This window comes from Chaetomium tenue (genome assembly GCF_020726465.1).
Source record: "Chaetomium tenue strain MPI-SDFR-AT-0079 chromosome Unknown F5144scaffold_6, whole genome shotgun sequence".
Classification (NCBI taxonomy): Eukaryota; Fungi; Ascomycota; class Sordariomycetes; order Sordariales; family Chaetomiaceae; genus Chaetomium; species Chaetomium tenue.
The window spans coordinates 3,287,763-3,315,267 of NW_027117334.1; the positions used below are offsets into that span (position 1 = coordinate 3,287,763).

Consider the following 27,505-nt stretch of genomic DNA (forward strand, 5'->3'; position numbering starts at 1 on the left):
GCCTCTCAGCTTCTACTCTCCAGCTCCCACCCTCCAACCTTTTCAACTCCTCCAATCAGTCATCATGGGTACCCGATGCACCGAGTGCGGCCTGCTTTGGAGCCAGCGGGTGGCCGAGCCCGTGCAGAAGAAGTGCACCAAGTGCAAGTACGGCTACGTGAAATGCTGCGAGCGTTCCAGGCCGTGTGGGCGGTCGGGCTGCCTTCAGGGCCAGCGAAAGTGCACCGCGTGCAACGGCGTCGGCGAGACCCTGACCGTCACTTGCTCGAAGTATAAGACGCACAACAAGTCTTAGACGGGGACAATGGGCATCAGGGGCGACCGCAAATAGGCGGCCTGTTAGGGACAGCGGGCTGTTACGGCTACCGCCTGTTTGTGGAATGGGTACAAGATCCAACTGGGATTGTTTGGGGCGGGAAGTTGGGTTCAGGCCGTTCAGGGACCAGGAGTCGAGGGAATCATTTCCAGCTGGACTCGGATTTGATAGGAGGTGTGCAGTAGTAGCAGGGCTGAATTCAATGGGCACCATGGCAGGCCCATGGTTTGCTTTTTTAAACCACGCTCCGAGTATGTTCCGGTCGGTGAGAATGTGTTGCATGTTATCATGTTGCCTCCTTGAGTTGACTGAAATCAAAACTTAAAGTATTTAGTTTGAATGGTTCAACTGATTCAAATCCCATTAACATTTTTAATGGTAACCTAATGAAGTCCTACCATGTGATGCGAGACCGTAAAGCCAGAGCATATCCCTGATTCTTGTCGTCAACTGTGGTCGTTGATAAGAACCTACTAGAGGTAGGAGGGAGGTAAGATGTGGTTCCATCGTTGATCTAACGTTACAGGGATTTATCACAAGAACTGAGACCCACTTGTACATACCAAGTCTCACCGCACGGACCAGGGCAGCCCCCAGATTTTTCGATCGAGGCGGCTCGTGCACGCCAAGGTGACAAGTCGGGATTTCAAGGTTCTGGGCCTTCGACGCCCCTTCCTCTTCAAGAACGCGATTGTGTGTACATCGCCTGCCCGTCTTGCCCGCCCGCCGCTGCCAACCACAACCTGCGCCGACGCCAAAACGTGGTCCTGCCACTGTCGCCGCGAGTATACCGCTCACAAACCACCCAATTGCCTCCACCTTGGCCCGGAATGCTCAGGCCATAGAACGAGCGCGATTCTATGCACCCCTTCTCCATCTTAACTCTTGGCATCTTCGTAGCTGGCTACATCACCGCTCGATGGGATCTCGTCACTCGCCTCTATGAGCTTGCCATCTTTGCCTGGAACTACGGAGTGGTCGTAAGCAACCCCCCCCCCCCCCCTCCCCCCTGACCCGGAGGCGCCTTGAGCCCTGCTGTGCGACCCGAAACGATCGGCTTCTAACCGACCATCATCATTGTCTGTTTCGCAGACTCGTGCCGCCAAGGGATTTGCCGTACTCAGTCTCGCCTTTTTCTTCATATTTCTCCCAGTGGAACGTCTTGCGACCCGCGAGGGGAATTTGGTACGACCATACAGCTCTCCGTCCTTACCCGAGCCCTACCTCCCATCGGGGCGAACTCGAATCCATGCTGACCTGCCTGACCGCAGCATCCCCGCTCCACCGGATCCGGCATTTCGGCCAGGGAACAATTGCGACGACGGGGTTCTTTCTAGCTGATTGACCGCGTCTCTGCTGTCTGACATGCCAGAGAATGATGGCTTGATGCGCGTGTTCTGGCCGGCCGACCTGCCGCGGTCGGACCATAAGGGCGTAGTGGTGGGGTGGAGGAATTCGGCCTTGGACGTCTTCGTTCTGGCCATCTTGGAGGCAGTAGAGGTATGTGCTCGTTCGTTTTGTGGGGGCGGTTTTCACATACAACACTCGCAGGATGGGTTTGCTAACGTGCCCCTAGCCCCGAAACGTCGACTTTGCCCTCAAGATCGGCACCCTCGTCCGCGACGCTACTCATCCCGTGGGCCGTATCTACGAACTATGCGGCCAATCGTCTATACAAGTTCTTGGCCTCTCGAATACCCCCGACTCGGCCGACCTCGATTCGTCATGGATACACGTTGCGGTAGGGCCGGGACGTCGCGTCCCTGCCGTCACATGTGCGCGTGCCTCGAGTATCCAACTCATCCTCTTCGAGCGACCGCGCCCTGAAAGGATGCAGTACATCTCGCTAAACCCCATTGCGCTGGCCTTGGACGACAAGCATGACAATTCCCGGCAAGACGTCCCTGACGGGAGTGAGGATGATGACGAGAAGGGAGAGAGGAGGAGGAAGGAGCAAAAGAGGAAGCTGGTCGAGAAGCTGAAACAACATTCCATTTCGAAGCGGGTTCCCTCGGAAAAGGAACAGGCGCTCGCCAAGATTGTGAACCAGATCAACTGCGCATGGGAGCTTGAGCAGCTGCTCCAAAAGAACGTCTCCCGGATTGGTACGCGCCCCAAGAGGAGCCTCAGCGTCTCCGAGAGGGTTGTTGAGTCAGCAACGACTGCGCGCGACATGATGCTAGTGTGGATGTGGAACATGTTCACCATATATGTTTGGCCCATCATCAAGCGGCTTTTCGTCATGGGCCTCATGGCTCACCGGGTTGCCGCCGAGGTGCTCTTGCGCATCTTGGAGTGGCGGGCACAGCCAAGATACGCCGCCCTGAAAGACATCTCGGCTACGGCGCAACAGGTCGAGATCCGCCTCCAGCAATTCTGCTACTGGCCGATGCAGTACGTCACACTTCGGCTCAGGAAGAATGATTGGGAGAGCGTGACGACGAGCCACCCCGACTACATTCGTTTCTACAACAGCCTCTGGCTGGTAGCCAACGATGTTATCATCGGCATTGCGCTAGGATCCTACATCATCGATAACGCCGGCTGGGCCGCTGAAGAGATCAGCAAGCTCCTCAGCCAGTACACGGTAGACGCGCTGCAGAGCAGCATCTCATGGCTTATGGGATGGCCTGCTGGGTTGAAGTTGAACAATGAGTTGGGGGCATTTCTGGGGGATTTATTTTTATGGGTCATTGAATATTGGTCAAGTAAGCCCCCGTCACCCCTCGACAGGCCGGGTATGGAGGGTTCGCTAACGCAAAGCCAGGCTGCATTGAGGCGCTCCGCCCCATTCTGCCGCACATCATCTGGTTCATAGGCTTCTCGAGCTTCGCCGGCGCCAGTATGCCGATCGCCCTCTTCTCGGACCTGCTCTCGATCCTGACGGTGCACATTTACTCTTTCTACCTCGCCTCGGCTCGAATCTACCACTGGCAGCTGAACATTTTGATCTCGCTGTTTCACCTGTTCAGGGGCAAGAAGCACAACGTCCTCAGGAACCGTATCGACTCGTGCGACTACGACCTCGACCAGCTGCTCGTCGGCACCATTCTCTTCACTCTTCTCTTTTTCCTCCTACCGACAGTAGCAGTCTTTTACCTTAATTTTGCTATTGCACGCATGGTCATCATTTCGCTCAAGGCCGTTTTTGATACCATGCTTTCCTGCCTCAACCACTTTCCTCTTTTCGCGCTCATGCTCCGGGTTAAGGATCCCGGGCGGCTCCCAGGTATGTCGATGTCCGACCCCATCATTTCGGGGCCCTAACTGACCAGACCACAGGCGGCATTCGTTTTGAGCTTCGAGATACCCAAGACTTTAGACGCCCCGTTAATGACTCCTCCCCACAACTCCCTTCGACCTCCGTAATACACTTAAAGGTAAGCTTCTGGTTGACAGTACCAACTTTAGGGATTAGAATTAACCCCAGGCAGTCTGTCCCCCTTAAGTTCAAGGCCATGTTTTACCAATATTTCCAAATGGGCCAGCGAATTCGCAAGCATTACCTTTCGCCCCGGGTGTTGTTCTGCCTCCTCACGGGCAAGTTTGTCCCACCGCTGAATCGGAAGAACCTCTACAGCCTCCAGTACAGCATGCTTCCTGCGCGGCGGGCAGGCGTCATGGAGATGTGGACTGCGGTCAACTCGCTGCCGGAACCTAAGAAGCGGATGCCGGTGTTGCATGTGCCGGCTCTCGCAAACGGGCGGAAGTTCCCAAGTAATTACAGCGGGGGACGGTCGCGGGGTTATGGGTAGATTGTGTATGATGATACGACGTAATAGAAGGTGTGGTATTGGTATTATGTGAAAGCTGTGGAGTTGTTGACATGGTGTGGTCCCAACCTATTCCCTATTGGGTGTGTGGCGGTCTTGGAAAAGGGGGGTGGTCTTCTTTGCATCCGCAACCGACGTACCCCTAGCCTGTCTCGGCGGTCGAGACCGTTCCGATGCACGACATACTTCGTCCCAGGGCGCAGATCCCAAGTCTCCGGTAATCCAGCGAGAATCATTCCTATTGTGAAGCCCAGCCAAAGCAGTGCAACGTCACTCGTCCAGCAAAGAGGGTGGTAGGTGGTCACTCACATACAAGAACTTTTGCACTGGGGAGGGTGCTGCCTAGGTTGCCCTGAGGATACACAAGCAACCAGTTCTCCTCTCACAATGCAGGTTAGACTTCAAACCTCAGAGTTCAAAGGCTTTTATCTTAGCTAAACGGAGTTATCCAACTGTTGACTGGTGAAATGCAAGCCAAGGCAATTTTATTGTGAAGCGGTGTAATAAAGGGGGGACAAGACGAATGCAAAACAGTCTAGTTCACCGCCTAGCACTTATACAGGGGGAATGCCACAACACCATTCACAGCGGTCATGTTTATTTAATAAAGCAAAGTTGCCATGGGAACTTCGTCCCAAGTTTCAATCTGCTCAGGCTCATCATAACACGCCACTTGCAGCAGCGCCCGGACCAACAGTTCAACACTTGACCCCGCGAACTTTGCTTGTGACTCGCCTTACCCCACCACCTTTCCATCTGTGGCAAGTTGAAGGCAACGCGTAAATAAATATACACACGGCCCAAGACCCCCGACTGGATGCACACTTGACATCGGCACGAGCAGGCATCGTGGAGTTTGGGAGCCAGACGATCATTCAGGGATTCAGGACTTGATGGTGTCTTCAGCATAATGCTGTCACAGCTACCCCATTCACTCTTTTGATTCGGCACAAACATTTGAAACTGACCTCAGTCGCCTGGGTTTGCGTGTTTCCGCCTGCGACGGGCAACCTGATTAATCCGCTTCGAAAGGTGAGAGATGGCTTCCTTCCTTTCCCATCAACCATCTCTTCTTTTCTACCATGTTTAGGGGGACTTGTGAATCGTTCGTAACTAACTCGTTCAGTCTTTTCGGATACCATCACTTTGACCACTTCACATTAAATCACATCTCACCGTCTATCGACCGATCGATTAGTCGCGATGAATACAACAGATCCCAAAGAGCGGTTCTACCGCCAGTTCCAGAACTCAGCCGAGTGTAAGTTTTCGTTGCTCTATTACTTGACCGATTCCACATCGACTAACGGAATGATAAAGCTATCCAAGATCAAATCAACCAGCTTCCCAACTTCGCGGCCGTGGGCGGCGTGCGACAGGATGCAGTCGAGCACATCCTCGGCGCTATCTCCCGCCTGTCTAAGGAGGTGGCCGATGCCATCGAGTTTGTACCTGCCTACGACCAGCGGGGCTATTTCGACAAAGTCAAGTCACTTGAGATTCAAGTCAACCAGGCAGCAGCCAAGTTCACCTCTTCCAAGAGCCGTTTCCGCTTCAAGAAACGTCCCGATAGCGACAACCATACCGCAGCCAGGACCGACGCCCGCCGTCTAGACCTGACTACCAATTCTAACAGCTACACTGATCTCGCCTCCAAGGCAACCTCCACTGAGGCTTCCACTCCAGTTAGCTCTACCAAGAACTACAATGCTGAAATTGCCAGCTTGGGGCCCGACGGCTTGGGCATTGGCATCCGCAAGCCCTCCTTCTCCGAGGCTCATGACATCAACCTGGCCGACCATATCCGTGTGCACATCACGCTCCCAGCCTCAGCGTCTCGCGCCACCTCGGCCGGCACCCTGACCAACCTGCACCAGTGCGTGGTCGACATGTCACTCCCGACTTGGACCACCACTAAAGATACCGATAACGGCAACGGAAATGACAAGCCCGATGCGGACACATGCATCGGCACACCCTTCGCCAGCCTGACTCTTAAGGACATTCAGGACAGCGCCATCGTGGCGGGCCACGTCAACGGCCCCGTGCACGTCACGGGCGTGCGCGACAGCGTGGTCGTGGTGGTGGCCCGCCAGGTGCGCATCCACGAGTGCCACAATGTTGTCTTTTACCTGCACTGCGTCAGCCGCCCGATTGTGGAGGACTGCAAGGGGGTGCGATTTGCGAAGGCACCGGGGATTTTTGTGAGTTTTTTTTTGTGCCCCATTTTGTTCTCTATTTTGTTGGTCCATCTCCCCTTGTTTTTCGTTCTGTTTTGTTCATTCTCTTCCTCGTGCTATTGCTGTTGCAAGAGAGATGTGCTTTCTAGTAGGGAATAAACATATACTAACAAACCTGTGTGTGCAGCTGACGGACAAGGACAAGGCCGAGGCCAACCTGTACGACCAGGTCGATGACTTCAAGTGGCTCAAGACCTTCAGCTCCCCCAACTGGAGCTTGCTGCCCGAGTCCGAGATCATCCCGGACGCTGTCTGGAAGACGGCCCTTGCCGGCGAACCTGATGTCATCATCGACACCACTCTGCAGAGCCTGGGTGTCAAGAAGGGCCCTGAGGTCGAGCTGAAGAACTGAGGCTGGATCGTTGGGTCGTTGCAAAGGGAGCACCTTGCCGAGACATGACCCTTGAGGGAGTGTATTCTTGCTGGCCGTTCAAGGCTTCAATAAATCAACGATGATTTCCACTGCGGGCCGGTTGGTGGGTGCTAGGCAGTTAGTCACTAGCTGGGATAGCCATCCCGGTCACGCTCTAAATTGAACTATTTTGAACCAAATGCCCCGGGAGTGTCCTCCTTTGCGTCCCGATGATAAAAGACTCGAAAAGTAGGAAACCCAATGTTCTTTCCCGTTCCCTATGGTATGCGCAAAAAAAGAAACATCAAACCTGGTATCAAACCGCAACAAATCAGTCCCAACCCTCCAGAACGCCACCCATATTATGTAATATCAACGAGTCCATTACCTCCCCCCCCTCCTTATCTCCCAAACCCCCATCTCCCATCTCCCATCTCCCACTTGCATATCTCCTCCCCTTCTCACTCCACCCTTCTCACTCCACCATCCTCTCCCCCCCCTCCCCCTCCCCCCCTTCCCCCCGTTCACCACCACCACCCACACTCCCCCCCCTCACAAAAACCAACCCATCCGCCTGCGCCCGCCCCAACGCCCTCGCCTGCGCCGCCCGCCGCCCCTCCAGCGCCCGCATCTCCGCCTCCTGCTGCGCCACCGCCCGCCGCACGTCCCCCAGCGTGCGCACCGCCGCCCGCGCCCGCTGCAGCTTGTGCTTGAGCCCGTCGGTGGCCGAGGGGAGCTCCTTGACGGAGAGGAGTTGCGTGTCGGGGTCGGGGTTGGGGTTGGTGTTGGTGCCGGTGGTGTTGGTAGTGGTGGGGTGGTTGGGTTTGGGGGTTGTGCCTGTGTTGTTGGGGGCGTGCGAGAGGGGGTGTGGGTGTTGTTGTTGCTGGTTTGTTGTTGATGATGAAGGGTGGTTGTGTTGTTGGGTTGAGTTGCCTGCGTTCGGTGTCGCTGCGCTGGGGAGAGGTGTTGTTCCTGTCACGCCCGTGGCATGTTTGGTGCCGGGGGCAGAGGTTGCGGCTGTGGTGGATTGTTGTTGTGGTTGCTGCTGTTGTTGTTGCGCAGCGCGTAACCGGGTGATGATGGAGGATAGCTCTGTGACCACGTCGACCGAGTCGGGGGAAAGCCCCGCGGGGAGATGCGTTGCCATTGTTGGTTGTCGGCTGCAATCGCGTCTCTCAATAATCGGGTGGTTTGGAGTACTAGGTGATTCCTCAACCACGGTACCAATGGTAGCTCTCCTCAAGCTTGCGTGGGTGACTTGGCTGCTGAGGTTGGATGTTTAATTTTGGGGTGGACACGAGCTTGGCATGCCGGTGATCGCTCTGTTGCGGGACGCTAAACTTCTTTTGGGCCCTACGTCAGGTGGGGGTAGCCGCTGAAGCACCAGGAACAGGCGATGACCCCGCCATCCCGTCTCAACAAGTCCGGTCAATGGGTGCGGCTGGGTCGTGCATTTTCTGACTTTTTTCCCGCCCTCTCCATTGACTTCCCCTGACGCGCCGTTTTAATCGTCCAGAAGTGTATCCCCACGCCATTTTCACCACCAAACCCAAAGTCAATCAACCCTCCACAGACATCATGGCTCCCGACCACAAGGCCTGCCTGAGTACGTCCCGTCGCCCAGACTACCCGCTCGTCGCCTGCTACGTCCTGATATATCTCGAGCTGGGATGGCTGATCATGATGTTGTTGCGGTCTTCTAGTCGTGATTGACGGCTGGGGTATCCCCACCGAGGAATCTCCCAAGAATGGCGACGCCATTGCCGCCGCCGAGACTCCCGTCATGGACGAGCTCTCTAAGAGCGCGACCGGCTTTACCGAACTCGACGCTTCTTCGCTGGCCGTCGGCCTCCCCGAGGGCCTCATGGGCAACTCCGAAGTCGGGCATCTCAACATCGGCGCCGGCCGTGTCGTCTGGCAAGATGTCGTCCGTATCGACCAGACCGTCAAGAAGGGCGAGCTCGGCAACAATGATGTGATCAAGAAGGTTCTCGATGCGGCCAAGAACGGAAATGGGCGCCTTCACCTTTGTGGTCTGGTGTCCCACGGTGGTGTGGTTAGTATATGGTACACGAGGTGCAGTCCTGGCAGAAACTGACTGTCTTCTTGCAGCATGCGAAGCAAACGCACCTGTATGCCCTTCTCAGGGCTGCCAAGGCAGTCGGCGTCCCCAAGGTCTTCATCCACTTCTTCGGCGACGGCCGTGACACTGACCCCAAGTCCGGCGCCGCTTACATGGAGGAGCTGCTGTCCACCATCGAAGAGATCGGCGTTGGCCAGATCGCCACCGTCGTCGGCCGGTACTACGCCATGGACCGCGACAAGAGATGGGAGCGGAACGAGCTGGCCCTGAAGGGCCTTATTCTTGGCGAGGGCGAGAAGAGCGACGACCCGGTGAAGACTGTCAAGGAGCGTTACGAGAAAGGAGAGACGGACGAGTTCCTCAAACCCATCATCGTTGGCGGAGATGAGGGCCGCATCAAGGGTAAGCACTCGGCGTGCTGTCTGCCATTCCCACGCCCACACACTAATTTGTCACAGATGGTGATAACGTCTTCTTCTTCAACTACCGGTCTGACCGTGTCCGGCAAATCACCCAGCTCTTGGGCGATGTCGACCGGTCGCCCAGGCCCGACTTCCCCTACCCCAAGATCAACTTGGTCACCATGACCCAGTACAAGCTCGACTACCCGTTCGAGATCGCCTTCAAGCCCCAGCACATGGGTAACGTTCTCGCCGAGTGGCTCGGCAAGCAGAACGTGGAGCAAGTCCACATCGCCGAGACCGAGAAGTACGCTCACGTCACCTTCTTCTTCAACGGTGGCGTTGAGAAGGTTTTCCCGCTTGAGACGCGCGACGAGTCTCAGGATCTGGTGCCATCAAACAAGAGCGTTGCGACGTATGACCTGGCGCCTGAGATGAGTGCCGACGGTGTTGCCGACCAGGTATGCAAGCGCATGTCGGAACAGAAGTTCCCCTTCGTCATGAACAACTTTGCTCCGCCGGATATGGTTGGTCACACTGGTGTCTACGAGGCCGCCATCATCGGTTGCGCGGCCACGGATAAGGCTATCGGCAAGATCTACGAGGGCTGCAAGAAGGATGGTTACATCCTGTTCATCACTGCCGACCACGGCAACGCCGAGGAGATGAAGTTCCCTGATGGCAAGCCCAAGACTTCGCACACTACCAACAAGGTCCCCTTCATCATGGCCAATGCCCCCGAGGGCTGGAGCCTGAGGAAGGAGGACGGTGTTCTGGGAGACGTCGCTCCTACCATCCTTGCGGCCATGGGGCTGCCCGTCCCCGAGGAGATGACGGGCTCGAACCTTCTCACCAGGGCATAGGTGACGTGGCGTTGGGATGGTAGATGATGATGATGAACTAGAGGGACACAGGTATGCGATGTAGATGATAGACTTGCGCGACGAATGATGAAATGAACAACAAGCCCCTGTCCCTCCCTCCAAGTGACCACCGTGTTCGTGCAGCAAACAAGCGAAGGAATGCCTACCCCGGTGTAGTCTAGGCCAAATTGGACAGCTGGTTTCCAGGCTAGTTCAACCGCACCGGTGAACAACAACAATTACTCCCCGAGTTCCCAACCTCTCACAGCCTAGGCCAAGGGCGTTTTAACCCAATGTCCAAGGCAGGACTTCACGGAAAATTGCGCGCAAGATTTCTTCGCTCTGATGATTCGATCGGCAAGCCGGCAATATAGAAGGTCGCAGCCAGGCATGGAGTGCACGGTGGCAATGACACCCCCCTGCCTGCCGTCCTCCCAAATCGAAGTCTGGAAAGCGGGGGACGGGGGTGCTGAGATGCAGGAGGCTGCCACAACTTACAAGGAAGATCATTCAAGTATCTTCCCCGCAATATTTCGCGGCGACGATACCTCGTCCTCGAGAGATCACCTGACACGCAAGACCGCGCCTCCCTTCCGTTGCATGAGAGCCGTGAGGGGAACGATCGAAAAGGGAAGCAGCGGGCGACCCCAACGCTGGAACAACCCGACGCGGAAAGGGTGCACGAGTTGCAACAAATAAGAGGTCCGTCCCCGGCAATTGTTCACTTCAACCCATTTTCTCCGCTTCTCCCCCCTCATTTTCAACCGTGTTCCTTCCAAAATACTCGACGACAACGTCAACAACACCAACATTACATCGCCAATGTCAACATCGGATGCATCCCATCTGTGAGCGGGCCCTGGTTAACGGGGAGACGCTACCGAGCGGTTCAAGTGGACTCGCGGTGGAGCAACCGATCGTGGACCACCACAACTCCGCTCGAAAACTCGCGTGCCAAAGTGGAGCGAGCAGTCGATGAGGTTTAAAACACCAACAAGAGTTTGAATATTTGTCTATCCACTCGTTGTTTTCAATTAGCCGTGTTTCTTTGCAGTAGTTAGACCCTTCTCTTTCGTGTCTGGCCGCCTCAATATTACTGCGAGTGCAGCCATGTTGCAAATCCACCAAAAAGGCCGCAACCTGACTCGTGATCTCTAGATACAGAGTTCGAGTTGTACGTGTGATCAGGATGAGGAGGAATTGGACTCAAAAGTGAGACAAAAAAGGAAATTTTTGTGGTGTTCTCCCCAGCGGGCTGGGAAAGAAGAATCGCTGTGGATAATGTACAAGGTGTGCCGGCAGTGCCGACAGCAAGACGGTCGGATCGCCTTGGAGAGTTCTCCCGATCTAGGTCTATATGGCCCCGTCTATTGTGATGCGATTCCCCGCCATTATCCCATGCACGCTTCCGCCCGTCTCATCAGTCCATGCGATGCGATCAAGTCGCAGGGAACTACGAGCCTCTCGTACAATCCCTTCCCATCTCGTTCCCCTATCCCCATTATGTACAGGCGCTCGATCCCTCCCAACGAGGCACCGACGCCAATCCCTTCCGGATGCGGAGGAGATACGCTTAGGTCTGGCCCGCAGTCAGCACTCAGGTTCCGATATCGATCGACCACTGCCATGCTGCGGATGATACTTACGAACTTGGCCATGAGGGCAACCATCAGGTCGAAAAGACCAATGGCCTCGACGAAAGCGAAACCCAGAATGGCATACGAGAACAGCTGGCCACGGAGGGCGGGGTTGCGGGCAACGCCGTTGAGGAGGGCGGCGAAGACGAGACCGATACCGATACCGGCACCAGTCAGACCGATAGCGGCAGCACCCATACCCAAGTTCTTGGAGACCTCGACCATGGCCTGGGCGATCTCAGAAGAGTAGGCACGGCGCTGGACGGTGAAAGCCTGGCGGGTGGTGGCGTTGATGATGGAGGACATCTGCTGGCGCTTGACGGCCTGGAGGGGGGACGACTTGCTGGCAACTGCAAACATGCCCAAAAAAAATTCATCGGTTAGATCGCTGGTCCGGATCGTACTGGCATCCTCGCGGCTGCGGCAATAGGCGCGCCAGACTTACCAGTCAGGGTCCGCTTGCTGGTGTTGGCAAGAGTGACACGAGCGGCCGGGCGAGCAGCCTTGGTGGCCATCTGAGACGCCAGTCTCGAGGCGAGGACACGGGTGGAGGCCATTGTGACTGTTGGGAAGAGGATGCAAAGAATGCAAAGACGGGTCGGGGATGGCTGGCGAGATGGGACTCTTGAAGATTGAGGCAGAGGCGATGGCTCGACTGAGTGGGAGAGGGAAAAAGAGGAGGAAGGGAAGAGTGAAAATCAAGAACAGGTGGTCAGCTGGGGAAGCGGAACCTCGGGCTGGTCCGGGCAACGGGCTTGACCAACAGAAAGGAGCAACGTGAGTGGCCAATTCGGTGCTTGCTGGCGGAATCTCTCCACTTGGAGCTTGCGGTGGGTCACCGCTTCAAGTTGGGACAGCAGTGAGAAAAAGAAGGAAAAATTTGCTGCGGCACTTTGGGAAATGGTCGGGCAATCTCGGACGCGGCGCGCACACAAAACCGTGGTCGATCGGCCCCCGGGACTGAGCCGCTTCTCGGTCTTCTTCCTCGACAAATATCACCAAAACTGTTGCAATTGTTCACGGTGGACACAGATCGATGGGCCCATAAACTGTGGAAGCTATCACGGTTCCGTTTAGCGTTCCCTGGAAGCTGCTGGAGCTTTGGGATCTCGAAGTCAAACGGAGCTTTTTGCTTCTTGGTGTCGCCGAAAATTTTCAGCCCGGGTTTGATGTCTCAGGCAATGAGGCTCCTGTTTTCTTGACCAGGGTCCCTGGATGCCCCCACGGGCCCCCCACTTTGCCTCGAAAGGACGACTCCCAGTCGTCAACACCGCGGCACAGGTTCCACAGGTAATCCACCACGGCATCAGGGGCTGGGGGATGACGACAAAGATATGGGTAAAAAATGCCTCTCCTCCTTTCGGGCGTGAGGGGCACCTACGGCAACAAGTGATGATGCAAGTGGCTCAAGAGCATCCCAACAACCACACTCGTCCCATAAGATGAGGAAACAACGAAAACATCCTTAAACAGGGCAGCTTTGGTTATTTTCCGAGCTGACCCTTTGAGCCACCAATCAATTCAACGGACCCGAAACCGTGTTTGCAAAGGTTACACAGCATCTTTCGGGTCGGATCTGCCGGGGCGCGATGTGATTCGTTGACGGGGATTTCCGGCTGCCCGACATGCTTGAGGCGGCCGATCCGATAACTGCCGTTTCAAGCCACAAGGCTGGTGTGGCGGTTGCACAGAATAGAAAATAGAAGCCCGAATGTCACGTCAACCGAAGCTCGGGGCAGGAGAACGTCGACTGCATCCTAAATATGTACAACTCGGCTTTGCATCTATCAAAGATTCGTCGCTCTGTTGAACTCCATAGGCTTAAAGAGCAATGACGTTAAAACTACCTACTTGTCTCATGGTTCCCAACTCCAAGAAAACGTAAACTCAAACGACAGCCAAAAAGATAACGCAAGCTTTTTGAGCGTCTTGACGACTCCGTTTCTGCGACAAAAGCAACCGCCATAACAACAATTGGCTACCTGGTTCTAGCGGTCAACTCGAGTTACGCAAGACATGTTCGGCACTACCTATGTATCTCTCCAGAAATGCCACAAGTTGCTATGTGACGTGTACTTCGTGCTGCGTTGTCCTGCAAGGTGACCTTGGTCAGCTAACTTGATAAGCGGCGGCGATGCCTGTCTCTCAGCCCAAATCATTCTACTATTATTGCGTGCGGGTGGCCTTGACGAAGGGAACAGTTGCGTTCGTTTCCGAGTATCAATTAATTATTTTTCGAAGCGGAGTCCTTTCGGACGCACCGACATACACACCAACACCATAGGTGGCTAGTCTTGTTATCATTGTTCTGTGAAAGGGAGGAGCTGGCTGGGGCGGAAGCCTTCGTAACCACAACTGCAGTCTTACGACTGCGGCGCCTACACGTCAACATGTATGTTCCTCTGGTTGGAGGGTCATAGACGCACAGTTCACGTCGATTGAAGCAGCTCCCACGAGCGCGAAACAAGGGTTTTGAATTGCAGGCCCCTGAGCTTCTTGAATAGCCCCTGGGGCCTTGTTTACCTAAATGCATGCCATGCCGCCCAAGCAGAAAATGCAACCAAAAACCGGAAAAGAGAAAAAAAAGCCCCGTTCCTCTGGGCACCAGAAGAGTCCCATGACCCAGCCCCCGATAAACAAAACCGGACGCGAAGTGTGGCTAAAACCGTCCTCCTAAAAATAAAGTATACAAGAAGCTGAATAAAACGATGAATGCCATTCCTCGAGATCCTCCACTCGAACGCGGGTATAATTGCCAGCCAAACCAGTTCGCTAGTTTGGAAAAATACATCCCGACCCCCCTGAACGCCAGAATTATCCCGAGTTAGACCTATACGTAGTTACCCAACCAACGCCTCAATGAATCCCATGCCGACGAAAGAGATCGAACAAAAAGAAAAAAGGAAAAAAGAAAAAGAAAAAAAAAGAAAAAGAAAAAAAAGAAAAAGAATCACACAGCCTCCTCCTCCGCCGCCGCCTTCCCCTTCCCCTTGAGGGCATACCCCTCCACAAACCCGTCCGGGTCACACGCCTTCTCCAAGCTAACCCTGTGCTTGGCAACCCACTCCCGCACAGCCGCCTGCGAGATGCGGACCCTGCGCACCATCTGGTCCGTGGCCGCCGCGGGCTCCGCCGCCGCCGCCGACGACGACGCTTCCGCGGCAGCAATGGCGGCGTCGGTGTTGGCGCCCGCGGCCCTCGTCGCGCGCGAGGCGGGCGGCGGGCCCGTGCCGGCCTCCCCGGCCAAACCCATCTCCCGCAGCACACCCAGGCAGTCGTCGGGCGCGATCCAGGTCGCCTGGCTGCAGGCCTCGACGTCCACGACGAGTTCGGGCTCTCCCCTTGTCGCGGCCGTGGCGCCTTCGTTGGCGGGGGCGGCGGCCGAGGTTGCGGGGGAGGTTGTTGCGGGTGTTAGGCTGAGAAGCCAGCGGCAGATCTCGCCGGCCCAAAAGTGGTTGTAGCCCCGTTTCCCGAGGTCGGAAATGGGTTTTTCGGGTCCGCCGATGACACCCTCGCGGCGCGAGATTTCGTACGAGACGCCCATGAGCAGTGAGCCCAGGCCCTTGCGCTGCCAGGGTGGGAAAACGAGGATGCAGGCCAGGTTGTTGTTATCCCACGACATCTTCTCCTTGGAAAAAAAGCCGACAATCTGACTGCGGCTGTTCTCGTCCTTGGGCGGTGCCTCGATTTTGGTAGCGCCCGCGGCGGCTGGCGGGGTGGCTGGTGATGTGTAGACCAAGAGGAAGTATTTGAAGTCTGTCACATCAAAGAAGACGGATTTGGTCTCGAGAAATAGTTTCCCGAAGAGAGACAGGTTCTGGCAAAAGAGCGTGTCGTCCTCGCCGTCCACCTCCCGGATGCTCCATTCGCCCTCGTCGTGTACCTCCTCTTGGACCATTCTCTGGCCGACGCTGCCGCGTTTGCCTCTGCTCTGCTTGGGGGCTGAATTTGAGGGCACCATTATGGTCCGCTTGCCCTTAGGATGTGCGTAAATTTTGTTACCTGGCAGGTAAGCTTGCTTCTCGCACCAGTGCACGTGTTCCCACCACATGACTAGTTCTTTGGAGTATTTAAAGCACCGTGGGCACACGTAAAGCATGCTGATGATGCCCGGCTGGTCACGGTCGCGTCGGCCGTGGGTTGTTGCCTTATTAGAGTCGTCCTTGCTTCCTTCGTACGGGAGCGAGGTTGCCAGGTTTCCGCTGGCTTTGGTTCCATTCCCGCTTTTGGCGCTGTTGCCTGAGAGGCCACCGAGCAGCTCTTTGCCGTAGTACGACGAGTACCAGGCCGGGAAACAAATGTCACCCAGCATAACCTTATCAATATTGCGATCCGGCTGTGTTGCGCTGTCGGTACTCTTCGCAGCATCGCTGGGTGCTCGGGTTTGACTTCGCTTCGGGATTTGCGTTGGTTGAGTCGCTGAAGTCGTCATAGTTATTGGCGTGGTTCGTCCTAGCGAAACCGATTGCGAAACTAGTGGTGTATTGTTACTTTGGTTGCGGCCGCGTCCTGCCGATTGAGCAAAGCGCGAAGGTGTGGTCGGTTGTGGTGTATCGGGTGGTGGCATAGTGATGGTTCGAATGGGAGATGATAGCTTTGTTACCTTGGAAAGGTTGAGTTTGGAGCGAGAAGGGCGGGCAGAAGCAGGCGCTTCTACGGCGTTCTGCCCGGCCATTCGCGTTAGCGGCTTTGGCACATGATGCGCAGTCGCTCGGAGCGACCGTCCGGAGTGCACGTGGACCAGTACGTTTTCCTTCCCATGCGGGGAAAGGGACGGTGGCAACGACTCAATGGGGGGTCCATTTTTGTCACCACCGGCCCTGTCACCACCGGCACGTTGTACCCTTCGTCGTCGTCGTCTTGGTTCTGGGTCTTCGGGAACGGGGAGCGGGGGGATTGAGCTTTGTCGCGTCGCTCGGCGTGATGCTGCGGGCGCAGGAACTGTCGCCACCGTGTTTCTAGCAGCGGTAGAGGGCTCAGGTCCCCCGTTAGGGCGTTTCCGTTTGAGGTGGCCCGGCATGTGTGCGTGCGAGATGGCGTCACTTGTGTACGGGTGCTCCCGTTGTTGTGTTGTTGCACGCGGGTTGAAAATGGGGGGGAGCTCCAGTCTAAATGTGGTAACTAATCCTTGCAGGGGTTCGAGCGGAATTTGGGGAATTGAGTATGCCAAGACCTTTCTTTTGGGTTAGTGTGCGGCTAAGGCGATGGACCCTTGTCTTGTGCCTGTCCACCTGCAACTTTTTTGAGAGCCGCAGATGGGTTTGAGGTTTTGCTGTCAACTGATGGTGGGGCATTGCTGAAGACCAGCCAGTCATGCCAGTGTAGTATCCAAATTTGGATGCAGAAAGTTGATGCTTCAACATTTTCAATGTTCCTGCTACGACGAAGACCCTCGCCTCAAAAACGCAACTGCTCCTGCTATTGCGGTTACAGCTGCTCGATGCTTCTGCTACGATGAGTGGGCGCTAGATTCAATGCTTAGTGTGCGATTCACTGCCTTGCGACAGGCTGAGAGATCAAGAGCCCTCCTTCGTCTTGTACGTTGTCGCATCTTTTCTTGGTTCTTCTTTTTTTGTTTGATATAGCTCTTTGGTGACGGCTACTAACCCTTTTTTCCATTCAGCGGCCCAGCCATGCCGTAGTTAGTCTTCGCCGGAAGTCAACGAGTCATGATGGCCCCAAATCGACGACAGAGACCCGACCCCGACAACCGGGACAGCTACTCTTTGACGGCCAATCCGCTACGGTGATAAATAAGGACACAATTCCGACCAACGAGATTCACTTGCGCCTGGACGCCGCTACAAAAACAGGAGAGCCCGTCGATGTCCACCAGGACCATCCCCCCCGACCCTCGGAACAGGATGTGTTCGACAAGTTACTACAAGCAGCAAAGGAGGCCGAGAAAGCATCGGAAGTGGAGTCGGAGGAATTGCTATCCAAGGTCCTCGAGCAACTAACCGCTGAAGCACGCGGACATCTGTTCCAAAGCCGACAGGCGATGCTGAGCCAAGACCACGAGATAGCGGCCCTCCGTATGGCGGGTGATAGGGGGCCAGGACCGGACCCGCGAGGGCCTGAAAGCCCAGAATCCGAGCTCCCGCTCCTCAAATTACCAACGGATGCGGCCCAACTAAAAGCGCTACCAATAGGTTTTGATGGCATGACAGAGCGGGAGCAACAGGAGGAGCTGTGGGTAGTGCAAGCTGAGGAGCGTCTTGGCCGGGAGTGGGAGTTGGAAGATGCTGGCAAGCATTTTCCTTACAGCAATGACTATCCACCCTATTCACCGTCCAAAGTGATCGGGATACTGCATCGCTGGCGCAACAGAGCGTGGACCCCGCAGCAATGGAGACTGGCGCGCGCGATTGCCGGCAACCGAAGCCTGCGTCTTCCGGTGCTCACAGCGCAGGCCTTTATTCGCCGACATGTGCTTCTAGCCCGTCAGCGCGGCGTGGAATTGAAGATGGAGCGTTATCTGGGCGGTGCTCAAGAGTGGAAGGCCCGGCTGGCAGAGCTCGAAAACCAAACAGGTGTGTCCGAGGCCGATATAAAACAGTGGCTATGGATCCTCTCCCCCGAGTCTGGAGATCTGCAGATTCAGAGGCTCCTCAAGAGCGAATGCCGCAAGCCCCTGTTTCTCCTTCAGCTACTTATAGCCAAGGACAGGAAGATCCAGGAACCGGCTAGCTTTCTCGGGCTGCTGCATTTCTTGAGAGAAAACTATGTTCTGGCAGACCGGCCGCAGGACGAACTAGACCACCCAGCGTACAAGGGCCAGGGGCGAGCTATGACGTGGTGGCATTTTCTGGTCTTCCTCTACCGCCTTGTTTACCATTGCCGAGAGGGGTGGCCAGCAGCGACGCCCTTGTTGGCACGTCTTACAGCTGACTACATCGGCACGATGCGCCTCGACAGTAAGGCGCGGGCATTGACGGGCTATCAAGCTCGATCTCTTGTCTTGAACAAGTCGCTCCAATACTTCTCCTGGCCAGCACGCGTCCGCCCCATTGACCACATGGAACACAACTGGGCAGGCCAGCGTCACCTGTTGCAGCTCGCAGCCACAGCCGAGCCGCCGCTTGTCATGGACAAAAACGGATACCGCGCCGTCCGGGCGGTCCTAATCACCTTGAAGAAGACCAAGGGCGAGGCGAAAAACGCGGATCGCGCCGCCAAGACATGGCCACCCTATCGGCGGACCTTGGACGGGATAGACGAGCGACGGGACCCTGAAGATGATTTGAGCAGGAGTGCCAAAGCGGGCATGCTAGTCCGGGCCGCGGGCTACAGCGACGACTCCGTTGACCGAACCCTGAGTGCGCTTGGCGGGTCGATGTTTGGTGAAGCACCTACAGTCCAGACCAAATCGATACCTCCAGCGTTTTTCTCTGGCCATCTGGCCAGCCAAAACATCTACTCCGAGTGGGCTGCGAGGCTGAGGGCAACGAGAAATGCTCGGGAAGCCTGGATAGTGTTTGAGAACCCGCCGGAGCCGGGTATTCGACCGACGGCCCAAATCTATGGAGAAATGTTCGAGAGGCTCTACGCTCGGCCGGCCGTGGGGTCGTCCGCGATTCGACCGGGAGACGTGAAGGAGGTGTTTCCGGTGGAAAACGGAAATCTCAGCGAGTTTGAGATTGCGAGGCTCACACCGCCGAGCCCAGAGGAACTGTACGATATCATGCTGCAGCAGGATAAGATCAGGCCGACCGACTTCTGCCTTGCGGTGCTCATTCGAAACTCTTCATCAAGAGAGATGGCACTGCGATATTTGGACGATAGCCCGTATAGGCGCAATATAGAAATGCTCAGGGTGCCCACGTCGCAGGCGAGTAGTGAGCAGCTGCAAGCACTCTCCGAACTTCCGCCCATGGTCTTCAACGCCTGGATCACCATGCTCTGCCGCATACACACAAGAACACGAACGGGGCAGCGGCCCATTGGCCGTAGGGCTCCGAATCAGAGTTACTCGATCCCACCGAGTCCGCATGGACATGCCGAAGACGCCCTCCAAGTGTTGCCAGGCGACTGTATCCCCGAAGCCATCGCGCTCGCGTCGGCGTTCCAGGCGCGCAACACCAAAGCCTCACACCACGACCGAGTGCCATGGCACATGATCATGCAAGCTTTGGCCGGGACCAAGGTCCTGTACAGCGACAAGGGGGCCGAATTCAACATCATAGAGACACTGGCGGCCTTTCTAAGAATCTACGAGCGGACGACGGCGTCCAAGGGCATCGACCCGGTCTCGTTCGAGGCGCTCTGCCTCATGATCCGCAAGGCGCTGAAGCTGGTGACGTTCGAGCGGGGCGAAGGCGGCAAGATGGTCCCGCGCCCGTACATCTCGTGCACCGACGCGATCGAGGAGCTGGTTTCCGGGGCACACGGCATAGCGGTGAGGACTTTTGCGGCGCTGGCCATGCCCATCCCCGCCGGGTCAGGGGAGCGTGGTGAATACGAAGATGGCGTTGCCGATAAGGAGGATGACGTCGACGAAGAGGTGGATGATGGTGGGGTGACGCCGGGAATGCTTCGCTATAACGTCGTCGGGCGCCCCGTTTACAGATACATGATGGCGCTGGCGTGCTGTGGCGACGGCAGTGAGATGGTGCGCCTTATGCACTGGCTCCTGGACGGGTGGGACCGCGAGTACATTCGCGAGGAGGCCAAGACGCTGCACAGCCTCGACTACCACTACACGATGCGCACGATCGTCTACTTTGCCGAAACGGGCAAGGAGCTGGTCGAGCCGGCCGAGATGGAGCTGCTTAGGGAACGGCTCGGAAACATGCGACGGGAGAAGGGCTGTACCTGGTTCTGGCCCATGGAGGAATGGCAGGAGGAGGACCAGGACCAGGTGCGCCCCGAGCTGGAAACAGACTTGGTGGTTATTGACCGCTGGCCGCGGCTGAGGCAGATGATCCAGCTTTCGAGGTCTGAGGCTACGGCAGCGGACCCAGTAGCACGAGCAGCGACACGATGATGAACAACAGGCCGAGGCAAGAGGCTTATGGATAGTGTAACAATGATGTATCATAGTTGACTCAGTTGTATATGACGAATCCCTTACGACTCTCTCGCAATCCTCTGTAATTTATCGATGTGTGCAAATGCACTTGTTTATGGTTATTCCTCCCTTTCTTCGCAAGGGTGTTCTATGTATATACTGGTAGAAGAAGAGCAAAGAGGACAGGGGAGAAAGAGCGAAAACGAAAAGGAAGGGGTTCCTTCCTGGTTGCTGAAAACCGTACTTCGTAAAAGCATCAATTATCCGGTTAACTGAGAAATAGTTAACGATATCCACCAACCAACTACTGTGTAGCCGCATTATTGCATCAAATGGGTTTCCATCCTCGTGAACAAACATAAAAGTATTGGCCAATTCGGTTTCTTGGCCCCATCCTCTGCCCCTGCCACGGCGCGTCACAATGCGCGTTTGTCCAGCGGCACGCGCCTCATTCGGAGGTACTTCACAGCTTTCTTTGTTTCATTGTGTACAATACTGGGAATCTGGGTGGAATATCTCAACATTCGGACTTGGATGGCCTTTTATTGCTGGCATTTATCATCGCTTATTCCTTGTTGTTTTTTGTTGTATTTTCCGGTCAATTGCTGGGAGCATTGCGCAGGACTAAGCAGTGGACATTCTTTTTCTGATTATTTTCTTCATGCGAACGGTTTGGGTTTCATTTTACATCTTCCTATTCTTCAAAATCTTCTTTGTTCTTGGTTCCCCACTCATCATTCAAATTTCTACAATACCAATATCACCGCTCAGCGTCATGCTCATTATATTATAAGCTGGCCTCACTTTTGGCTGCGAGAGGCGCATCGCTCACATGTTGGCGCTTCTTTTCCACTCCTCCCTCTCTCACCATCCCCGACCCATCCGCCCTCTCTCACGGCAGTCTATTTTCAGACTTGAACGACAGGCAGTCTTATAACAACACGTCTTAGCTCTCTCTATTCCTTACTGAGCAGCTCCTGATGCAGGTATCGACAACGTGGCCCTCCGAAGGTCCACCCCACACCAATATCTCGTCACAAACCAACGGTCATGAACAAGCTTTTGTTGGGGAGCCGGGCTCGAACGGCCCTCTACCAGAACTCAACCCTTGGCCATGCTCCGAGGCTGAAGATCAGGAGGTCAATGGATCAACTCTGGTTCAAGCGCCAGACAGGGACTGCCCCCTACAACCGGATGTGAGCTTCCGGTCCAGGGAGCCATCAAAACCCTCGTCTCCGGCCCTCGTTACCAATGCCGGCTTGCTCTCGGGGACGTTGGTGGAGCGTGAACATCCTCGAAGCAAACATATTACAGTCGACCTGCCGAGGTCGACCCTGGTGCATCCGAGGTCACAGTACGACGGCCAAATCCCCCCATATCCGCGTACCAAGGAAGGAGACGCTGTTTCCGCCCTTTTGGAGTTTGCGGGGGGCCAAGGCGAAGGGGACTTTATCGAATGTGAGCTGAATGACTTCGGCTTTTATGTGGACTCGGTCCTCTACCCGTTCGAGATGCGTCCGCTCCAGCATCTGGCAACGAAACAAGGCCACGACCGTTTTTTCTTCGACGGGGTTCTCAGTATTGGCGGTGTCAAGCATTGCGTGGAAAGGGTCGAGGTCTCCGAGTTGCCAATCGGCAACTATGGGATCGCCCACCCGACGACCCGAGGTCAGATCTGGGTGCGTTCCAGACTGAACTCACAAAAAGAAGTATATTACCGTCTCGGCAAGCCCGCATTCGAGTACCTCAGGTTCTACACCCCGTTCGTGTGGGTGGCAGATCTGGGGAAGCACGTCGTGGACTTTTCGTCCTCCATGATCGACCGAGGGCGTCAAGTCGGCCTCGACTCTTTCCGCGCCCACTTCGCGCAGTGGCTTTCGGGGACGCATGGTCCGACCCAAGAACTCCAGCTTTGGCGGCGGCAACACCCCAGCGATGACTACCGCACGTCGGTCGCCGTCAACATCGATTATATCTGGAAAGAGCTGAACGGTGTGCTCGGGCGGAGGAAGGCTCTGTCCCTGCGGTTGTTCCGGGAAACCATTTACTTCAGCGAGCACAAGCTGACAACCTCGACCCCACTCCAGCCTGTGGTGCAGGGCAACGAGGAGGCGCCCCCGACAATCGTGACCCCGTACGTGAAGAACTGCTTCGGGCACATGGTCATCGGGAAAATCCTAAAAGTGATCGGGAATACGACGACTCCAGGGCTCGGGGTGCAATCGCGACGACCATTAAACGGCACCGCCAACAAAGCCAGGGAATGCCCAGATGGGTTCCTGTTAGACAAGCGGAGCCGCGCCAGAAAAGAGTGCTTCCTCCCGCTGGAAATTATTGATCGTGTCAAGGCCGGAGACACGATTTCGACCCCCCGGGACGAAGATACGACGGACACCAAATGGAGGAATATGGCGTCCAAGGGCGCCACAGAGGATGGCAGGTGGTTTGGCCTCGTCCAAAAAGTCCATGTGGGCAAGGACGGATCACGCAGCTTCGACGTGACCTGGTTTTACCGACCAGTCGAGACCCCTTGCTGCATGATGAAGTACCCGTGGCCGAACGAACTTTTCCTCTCCGATCACTGCACGTGCGAGGAAGGCCGCCAGTCCCGGGTCAAGGACCATGAGGTTCTCGGTGTTCATGAAATCGATTGGTTCGGGAGTCCAGATGGGAGCAAAGGGGAGCTTTTTGTGCGGCAGACGTACATCATCGAGAGCCGCCGCTGGGTGACTCTACGGGACACTCACATGGTGTGCTCGCATGGCCCCGAGAAACCCCGGTTTAGGGCTGGCGACACTGTGCTTGCGGTACTCTTGGCATCGCAGACCTACGCAGAGCCGTACGAGGTGGTTAAAGTGTTTAAGCAAGGCGATAACATGTTCGTGCGGCTACGGAAGTTGCTACGCCGGAACCAAGTCGACCCGCAAGCAGGCGCCGCCCCGAATGAGTTGGTCTATACCGATCAACTCGTGGTAACCAAGCCAGACAGAGTGATCGGGAAATGCACCATTCGCTTCTTCAGGCCGGAGGAGTCGATACCGACCCCGTATGATAGGAAAGGAACAGGCAACCTCTTCTACATCACGCATCGGTTTGAAACGCCAGATGATGGTGAAGACAGATGTGTCCCGCTTGGTGAGTTCCCAGCCTCCCTACGGCAGGGCTTCGATCCGACTCGGGAAACATTCCGAAAACTCAGGGGCATGGATCTGTTTTGCGGCAGCGGCAATTTCGGTCGGGGGCTTGAGGAGGGCGGAGCAGTCGAGATGAAGTGGGCGAATGACATCTGGGACCGGGCTATTCACACATACATGGCGAACAGCCCAGACTCAACGGCAAAGCCATTCCTAGGCTCGGTTGACGACCTCCTCCAGCTTGCACTCGAAGGAAAGTATGCCGACAACGTCCCCCGCCCAGGGGACGTCGATTTTATCTCGGCCGGCAGTCCTTGCCCGGGCTTTTCGCTCCTCACTCAAGACAAGACAACCCTGACACAGATCAAGAACCAGTCCCTGGTGGCGTCGTTTGCGTCGTTTGTCGATTTCTACCGCCCGAAATATGGCATCCTTGAGAACGTGCCAACGATCGTCCAAGCGCAGCACAACCGTTCCGAGGATGTGCTTTCGCAGCTCTTCTGCGCCATCGTCGGCATGGGCTACCAGGCCCAGCTCATCCTGGGCGACGCCTGGTCGCACGGCGCACCGCAGTGCCGGAAGCGCGTCTTCCTCTACTTCGCGGCCCCCGGCCTGCGCCTGCCCGATGCTCCGCTCCTGTCCCACTCCCATTACCCGACGGTCAAAACCCACGACCTCGGGGAGATGTGCAACGGCGAGCCCTTTGTCAGTCGCCCCTTTCAGCCGACCCCATTCGAGTTCACCAGCGCGGCCGAAGCCACCGCCGACCTCCCCCTCATCGGCGACGGCAAGCCCGAACCGGCCATCGCCTTCCCCGACCACCGCACATGCGGGGGCATCACGTCCAAGCTCCGCCACCAAATCGCCGCCATCCCGACCCGCCCGTACGGCATGTCCTTCGCCACGGCCTGGTACGGCAACCACCGCAACCGCGGCAGCAGAAGTAGCAGCAGCAACAACAACAACAGCGACAGCGACAACAACAACCCCGAACGCAGCGGCGTCATGACCCCCGCAGAACGCGCACTCTTCCCCGCCGAAGGCGGACGCACCTCACGAGTCTCGCGCATCTCCAACGGCTGGCGGCGCGTGCGGCCGGGCGACGTGCTGCAGATGGTGACGACGCGCTGCCAGCCCACCGACGCGCGCGCCGCCACGGGCCTGCACTGGATCGAGCCGCGCCCGCTGACGGTGCTGGAGATCCGCCGCGCGCAGGGGTTCCCTGATCGCGAGGTGCTGTTGGGTACCCCCGCGGACCAGTGGAAGCTGGTGGGGAATAGTGTGGCGCGGCAGATGGCGCTGGCGTTGGGGCTGCGGTTGCGCGAGGCGTGGGTTGGGGGGATGGGTGAGGTGGGAAGTGCTGGTGGTGGTGGTGGTGGTGGTGGTGCGGGGAGGGAGGGCAGGGGTGGGAGTGAGAGTGCCAGTGCGAGTGCGAGCGTCATTTTGAGTGAGAGCGTGAGTGTGGGTGTGGCGGCCAGTGTTGGGGGGCTGTCCGCTGCGGGCGAGGAGAGGTCGGGCGTGGAGCGGGTTAGATACCCTCCCCGCCACAGTACGCCGCGCGAGATTGTTGACCTCACTGCGGCCGTTAAGGAGGAGCATGCAGTAGGGCAATCTATCTACAGCCGAAGCGACGCCCACGAGCTCATGGAGATCATCGACCTCACCGCAGGCTCGGACTCAGATGGACAAACCACCACCATCCACCGCCACAGCACCTTCCAAGAGGTTATCGATATCACCTCTGCTTCGCGGTCGACCTCAGCCACCTCAAGCGGTCTGGGCAGAGCCTCGACAAGCACACCGGCGTCTGCCATTACAGAAAGGGCCAAGGCCGGCGGGATGAGGAAGCGGCTCCTATCACAATCACCGAGCCGGGATCTAGAGGTACGACCACCCAAGATTATCCGGTTGCAGAGCGAAGATTCAACTCCGACCCCCGAGCCCGGACCCGGGCTGGAGCCGGAGTCCGAGTGGGAGGACGATGGCGCGGAATCCTGGACGCAGACGGAGGAGGAGCTTGGATCGGTGTCCCCGTCGAGTGTGGCTATGGGGGAGGAAGCTGCCACGCCGGCGAGGACAGGGCCGACGATTGTTCGGCTGTTGACGCCGGATGAGCTGGAAGGTGATGAGATGGGTTGGGATATCTAGATGGAGTAGGCTGGCTGGCTGCGGGTTTCAGGCATATAGAGGTGGTGCATACTACATACATTATACTTGCAGGAGGGGTGTTTACATGGAATGGAGTTGGGGTTGGATGTACATGTGCATCTGCATCTAGAATATCTGCACTATTTGAAACAGAAATGAGTAATCATCTACAGACTCCTCAATCCTTGTTTCCGTTTATGGTTTGTGAATGCAGCAGTCTAGATGAGGTTTTGTTCTGGTTTGGGAGACGGAAGAAGGAAAGAAATTGTTAAAAGAGATGAATGCCTGTTCGGTGAGCTCTTCACCGTATCTTCGCCTAGTCTGGTTGGCTGGCACCTTCCAATGGCTTTCCGAGTTTTCAAGCTTTTGAAACAAGAAGCTCCAGAAAGGGAAGGAAAGCTTTGAGGTTGAAAGAGAAGTCGGTCTAGACCTCACACAGGGCACAGGGCCCATGCTTCTTGCCTGTTTCAGCGCTTGGTGGGGGATCGGATCGATTGGCTATGGTTCCTCAGCCCTGCAACTGCTCCCCGTCGCTGCCCAATAAAGAAACGCCCGCGCTTGTTTCGCAGACTCCCCAGAAACACCACAGTCCACAAAAATGCTAGGCTAAAATGTTCCCGCCAGACGGCGCTTACACATGGCACTCTCGCTCAAAAAGCCGGGGTTCGGCCCAGGACATCCATTTGGCATGGCGGCTTCTCAAACTCACCCAGGTTGCTGCGAGATAATTGGATGGCGATGAACCCGACCAGGGCGGCCGCAGAAACCCCGTCATCTCGCATGCCCAAGAAGCACACCACTGTCACCACTCCATGCCCTATCCCACCTCGTTGAGCTCTAGTGCCCAGCCACAGTCGCTGCTGGCCGTTCGACGTACCGCGGCGCGTCGCTGGCCTGACGCGCTGGCATTCGAGAGAATGGCTCGAAGCTACCTTGGTTTATTGCCTCGTGTTCCAGATGGCAGCTAGGGCGGTATGCATGGGGTGAGGGGAGAGGAGAGGAGTCATTTTGTGTGTGATGGCTCACTGTGACCCCGTCTTTTTCTACCGTCTCCCTTTCACTTCACCTGTTTTGTTTCTTCTTCAAGTCGGGCTCATCCCTTCCAGATCCGTTGTGATCATTCCCTCGCTGTCTGTTCGTTGTTTCTATTTCTATTCCTGGCCTTTTTGTGGTTGTCATCCCCGGCCATCATTGTCCCTTTGTCATCCCAGTGTGGTTGTTCCGAGCTAGACTCTGTGATACCGCAAGTTGCCAAAGGAACAGGTCGCCTCCTAGTCACGATCAAGGCAAACCTGCAAGCTTGCTTTGACACCCTAGACCAACTGTCTATTTCACTTGTATTCTCTTTTTGGGCAGGCCCTTTACAGCAGTCTTAACCGGTTCCCCCTGTTCGATTTTCACCAAGACATCTCATTCCAACAACTACGAGCAAAAATGCGTACTACAACACTAATATTACACGCCTTGTCCCTCATCGCCGCCGTCGAGGCAGGTCCTCTTCGAAACCGGCCATGGCGCCAGACACGGGCAGCCAGGATACCAAGGCAA

General features: G+C 56.2%; 8 protein-coding genes across 8 annotated transcripts; 5 read left to right on the plus strand and 3 right to left on the minus strand.

Annotated features, from left to right (window-relative positions):
* Positions 1-64: 64 nt before the first annotated feature.
* On the plus strand, positions 65-295 carry F5144DRAFT_606086 (uncharacterized protein; the record flags this gene model as incomplete). Its single annotated transcript, XM_066791475.1, has 2 exons — positions 65-157; positions 215-295. The coding sequence occupies 2 exons, from the start codon at positions 65-67 to the stop codon at positions 293-295; spliced, it is 174 nt and encodes a 57-aa protein (XP_066640335.1).
* A 1,233-nt stretch (positions 296-1,528) lies between these two features.
* Positions 1,529-4,093, plus strand: F5144DRAFT_367385 (N-acetylglucosaminyl transferase component-domain-containing protein). The gene is made up of 5 exons (XM_066784454.1): positions 1,529-1,816; positions 1,893-3,024; positions 3,084-3,545; positions 3,599-3,696; positions 3,751-4,093. Exons 1-5 carry the CDS (start codon positions 1,682-1,684, stop codon positions 4,069-4,071), a joined length of 2,148 nt encoding a protein of 715 aa, XP_066640336.1. The 5' UTR covers positions 1,529-1,681; the 3' UTR covers positions 4,072-4,093.
* Positions 4,094-5,117: 1,024 nt separating this feature from the next.
* F5144DRAFT_583829 (tubulin binding cofactor C-domain-containing protein) lies at positions 5,118-7,163 on the plus strand. Its single transcript, XM_066789572.1, has 3 exons — positions 5,118-5,350; positions 5,410-6,293; positions 6,457-7,163. The coding sequence occupies exons 1-3, from the start codon at positions 5,293-5,295 to the stop codon at positions 6,679-6,681; spliced, it is 1,167 nt and encodes a 388-aa protein (XP_066640337.1). The 5' UTR covers positions 5,118-5,292; the 3' UTR covers positions 6,682-7,163.
* Positions 7,157-8,019, minus strand: F5144DRAFT_615348 (RNA polymerase II transcription mediator complex subunit 9-domain-containing protein; the record flags this gene model as incomplete). The annotated part of the gene is made up of 1 exon (XM_066791799.1): positions 7,157-8,019. Exon 1 carries the CDS (start codon positions 7,826-7,828, stop codon positions 7,157-7,159), a length of 672 nt encoding a protein of 223 aa, XP_066640338.1. The 5' UTR covers positions 7,829-8,019.
* A 54-nt stretch (positions 8,020-8,073) lies between these two features.
* On the plus strand, positions 8,074-10,154 carry F5144DRAFT_583831 (BPG-independent protein). Its single transcript, XM_066789573.1, has 4 exons — positions 8,074-8,287; positions 8,385-8,737; positions 8,794-9,166; positions 9,223-10,154. The coding sequence occupies exons 1-4, from the start codon at positions 8,260-8,262 to the stop codon at positions 10,026-10,028; spliced, it is 1,560 nt and encodes a 519-aa protein (XP_066640339.1). The 5' UTR covers positions 8,074-8,259; the 3' UTR covers positions 10,029-10,154.
* A 685-nt stretch (positions 10,155-10,839) lies between these two features.
* On the minus strand, positions 10,840-12,222 carry F5144DRAFT_606091 (mitochondrial ATP synthase protein 9; the record flags this gene model as incomplete). Its single annotated transcript, XM_066791476.1, has 3 exons — positions 10,840-10,905; positions 11,675-12,015; positions 12,111-12,222. The coding sequence occupies 3 exons, from the start codon at positions 12,220-12,222 to the stop codon at positions 10,840-10,842; spliced, it is 519 nt and encodes a 172-aa protein (XP_066640340.1).
* Positions 12,223-14,774: 2,552 nt separating this feature from the next.
* F5144DRAFT_583838 (acyl-CoA N-acyltransferase) lies at positions 14,775-16,859 on the minus strand (the record flags this gene model as incomplete). Its single annotated transcript, XM_066789574.1, has 1 exon — positions 14,775-16,859. A coding segment is annotated over exon 1 (1,412 nt), but the record flags the coding sequence as incomplete, so codon positions are not given.
* A 280-nt stretch (positions 16,860-17,139) lies between these two features.
* Positions 17,140-25,957, plus strand: F5144DRAFT_595741 (uncharacterized protein; the record flags this gene model as incomplete). Its single annotated transcript, XM_066790725.1, has 24 exons — positions 17,140-17,202; positions 17,289-20,063; positions 20,151-20,411; positions 20,441-20,525; positions 20,717-20,718; positions 21,662-21,948; positions 21,990-22,029; positions 22,097-22,627; positions 23,024-23,482; positions 23,513-23,590; positions 23,624-23,766; positions 23,797-23,800; positions 23,837-24,031; positions 24,068-24,119; positions 24,153-24,211; positions 24,248-24,469; positions 24,509-24,514; positions 24,548-24,720; positions 24,754-25,042; positions 25,076-25,137; positions 25,168-25,288; positions 25,319-25,336; positions 25,373-25,411; positions 25,451-25,957. 24 exons carry the CDS (start codon positions 17,140-17,142, stop codon positions 25,955-25,957), a joined length of 6,471 nt encoding a protein of 2,156 aa, XP_066640342.1.
* Between the last annotated feature and the right edge of the window lie 1,548 nt (positions 25,958-27,505).

What these genes read in the sequence shown, in the direction of transcription:
- F5144DRAFT_367385 (XM_066784454.1), top strand. Translation starts at nt 1,682, where the DNA reads ATGCCAGAGAATGATGGCTTGATGCGCGTGTTCTGGCCGGCCGACCTG. An exon ending in CCATCTTGGAGGCAGTAGAG is followed by an intron (nt 1,817 to 1,892) that starts GTATGTGCTCGT and finishes ACGTGCCCCTAG; the next exon opens with CCCCGAAACGTCGACTTTGC. An exon ending in CCTCCGTAATACACTTAAAG is followed by an intron (nt 3,697 to 3,750) that starts GTAAGCTTCTGG and finishes AACCCCAGGCAG; the next exon opens with TCTGTCCCCCTTAAGTTCAA.
- F5144DRAFT_583829 (XM_066789572.1), top strand. Translation starts at nt 5,293, where the DNA reads ATGAATACAACAGATCCCAAAGAGCGGTTCTACCGCCAGTTCCAGAAC. An exon ending in GTTCCAGAACTCAGCCGAGT is followed by an intron (nt 5,351 to 5,409) that starts GTAAGTTTTCGT and finishes GGAATGATAAAG; the next exon opens with CTATCCAAGATCAAATCAAC. An exon ending in CGAAGGCACCGGGGATTTTT is followed by an intron (nt 6,294 to 6,456) that starts GTGAGTTTTTTT and finishes CTGTGTGTGCAG; the next exon opens with CTGACGGACAAGGACAAGGC.
- F5144DRAFT_583831 (XM_066789573.1), top strand. Translation starts at nt 8,260, where the DNA reads ATGGCTCCCGACCACAAGGCCTGCCTGA. An exon ending in CGACCACAAGGCCTGCCTGA is followed by an intron (nt 8,288 to 8,384) that starts GTACGTCCCGTC and finishes GCGGTCTTCTAG; the next exon opens with TCGTGATTGACGGCTGGGGT. An exon ending in AGATGAGGGCCGCATCAAGG is followed by an intron (nt 9,167 to 9,222) that starts GTAAGCACTCGG and finishes AATTTGTCACAG; the next exon opens with ATGGTGATAACGTCTTCTTC.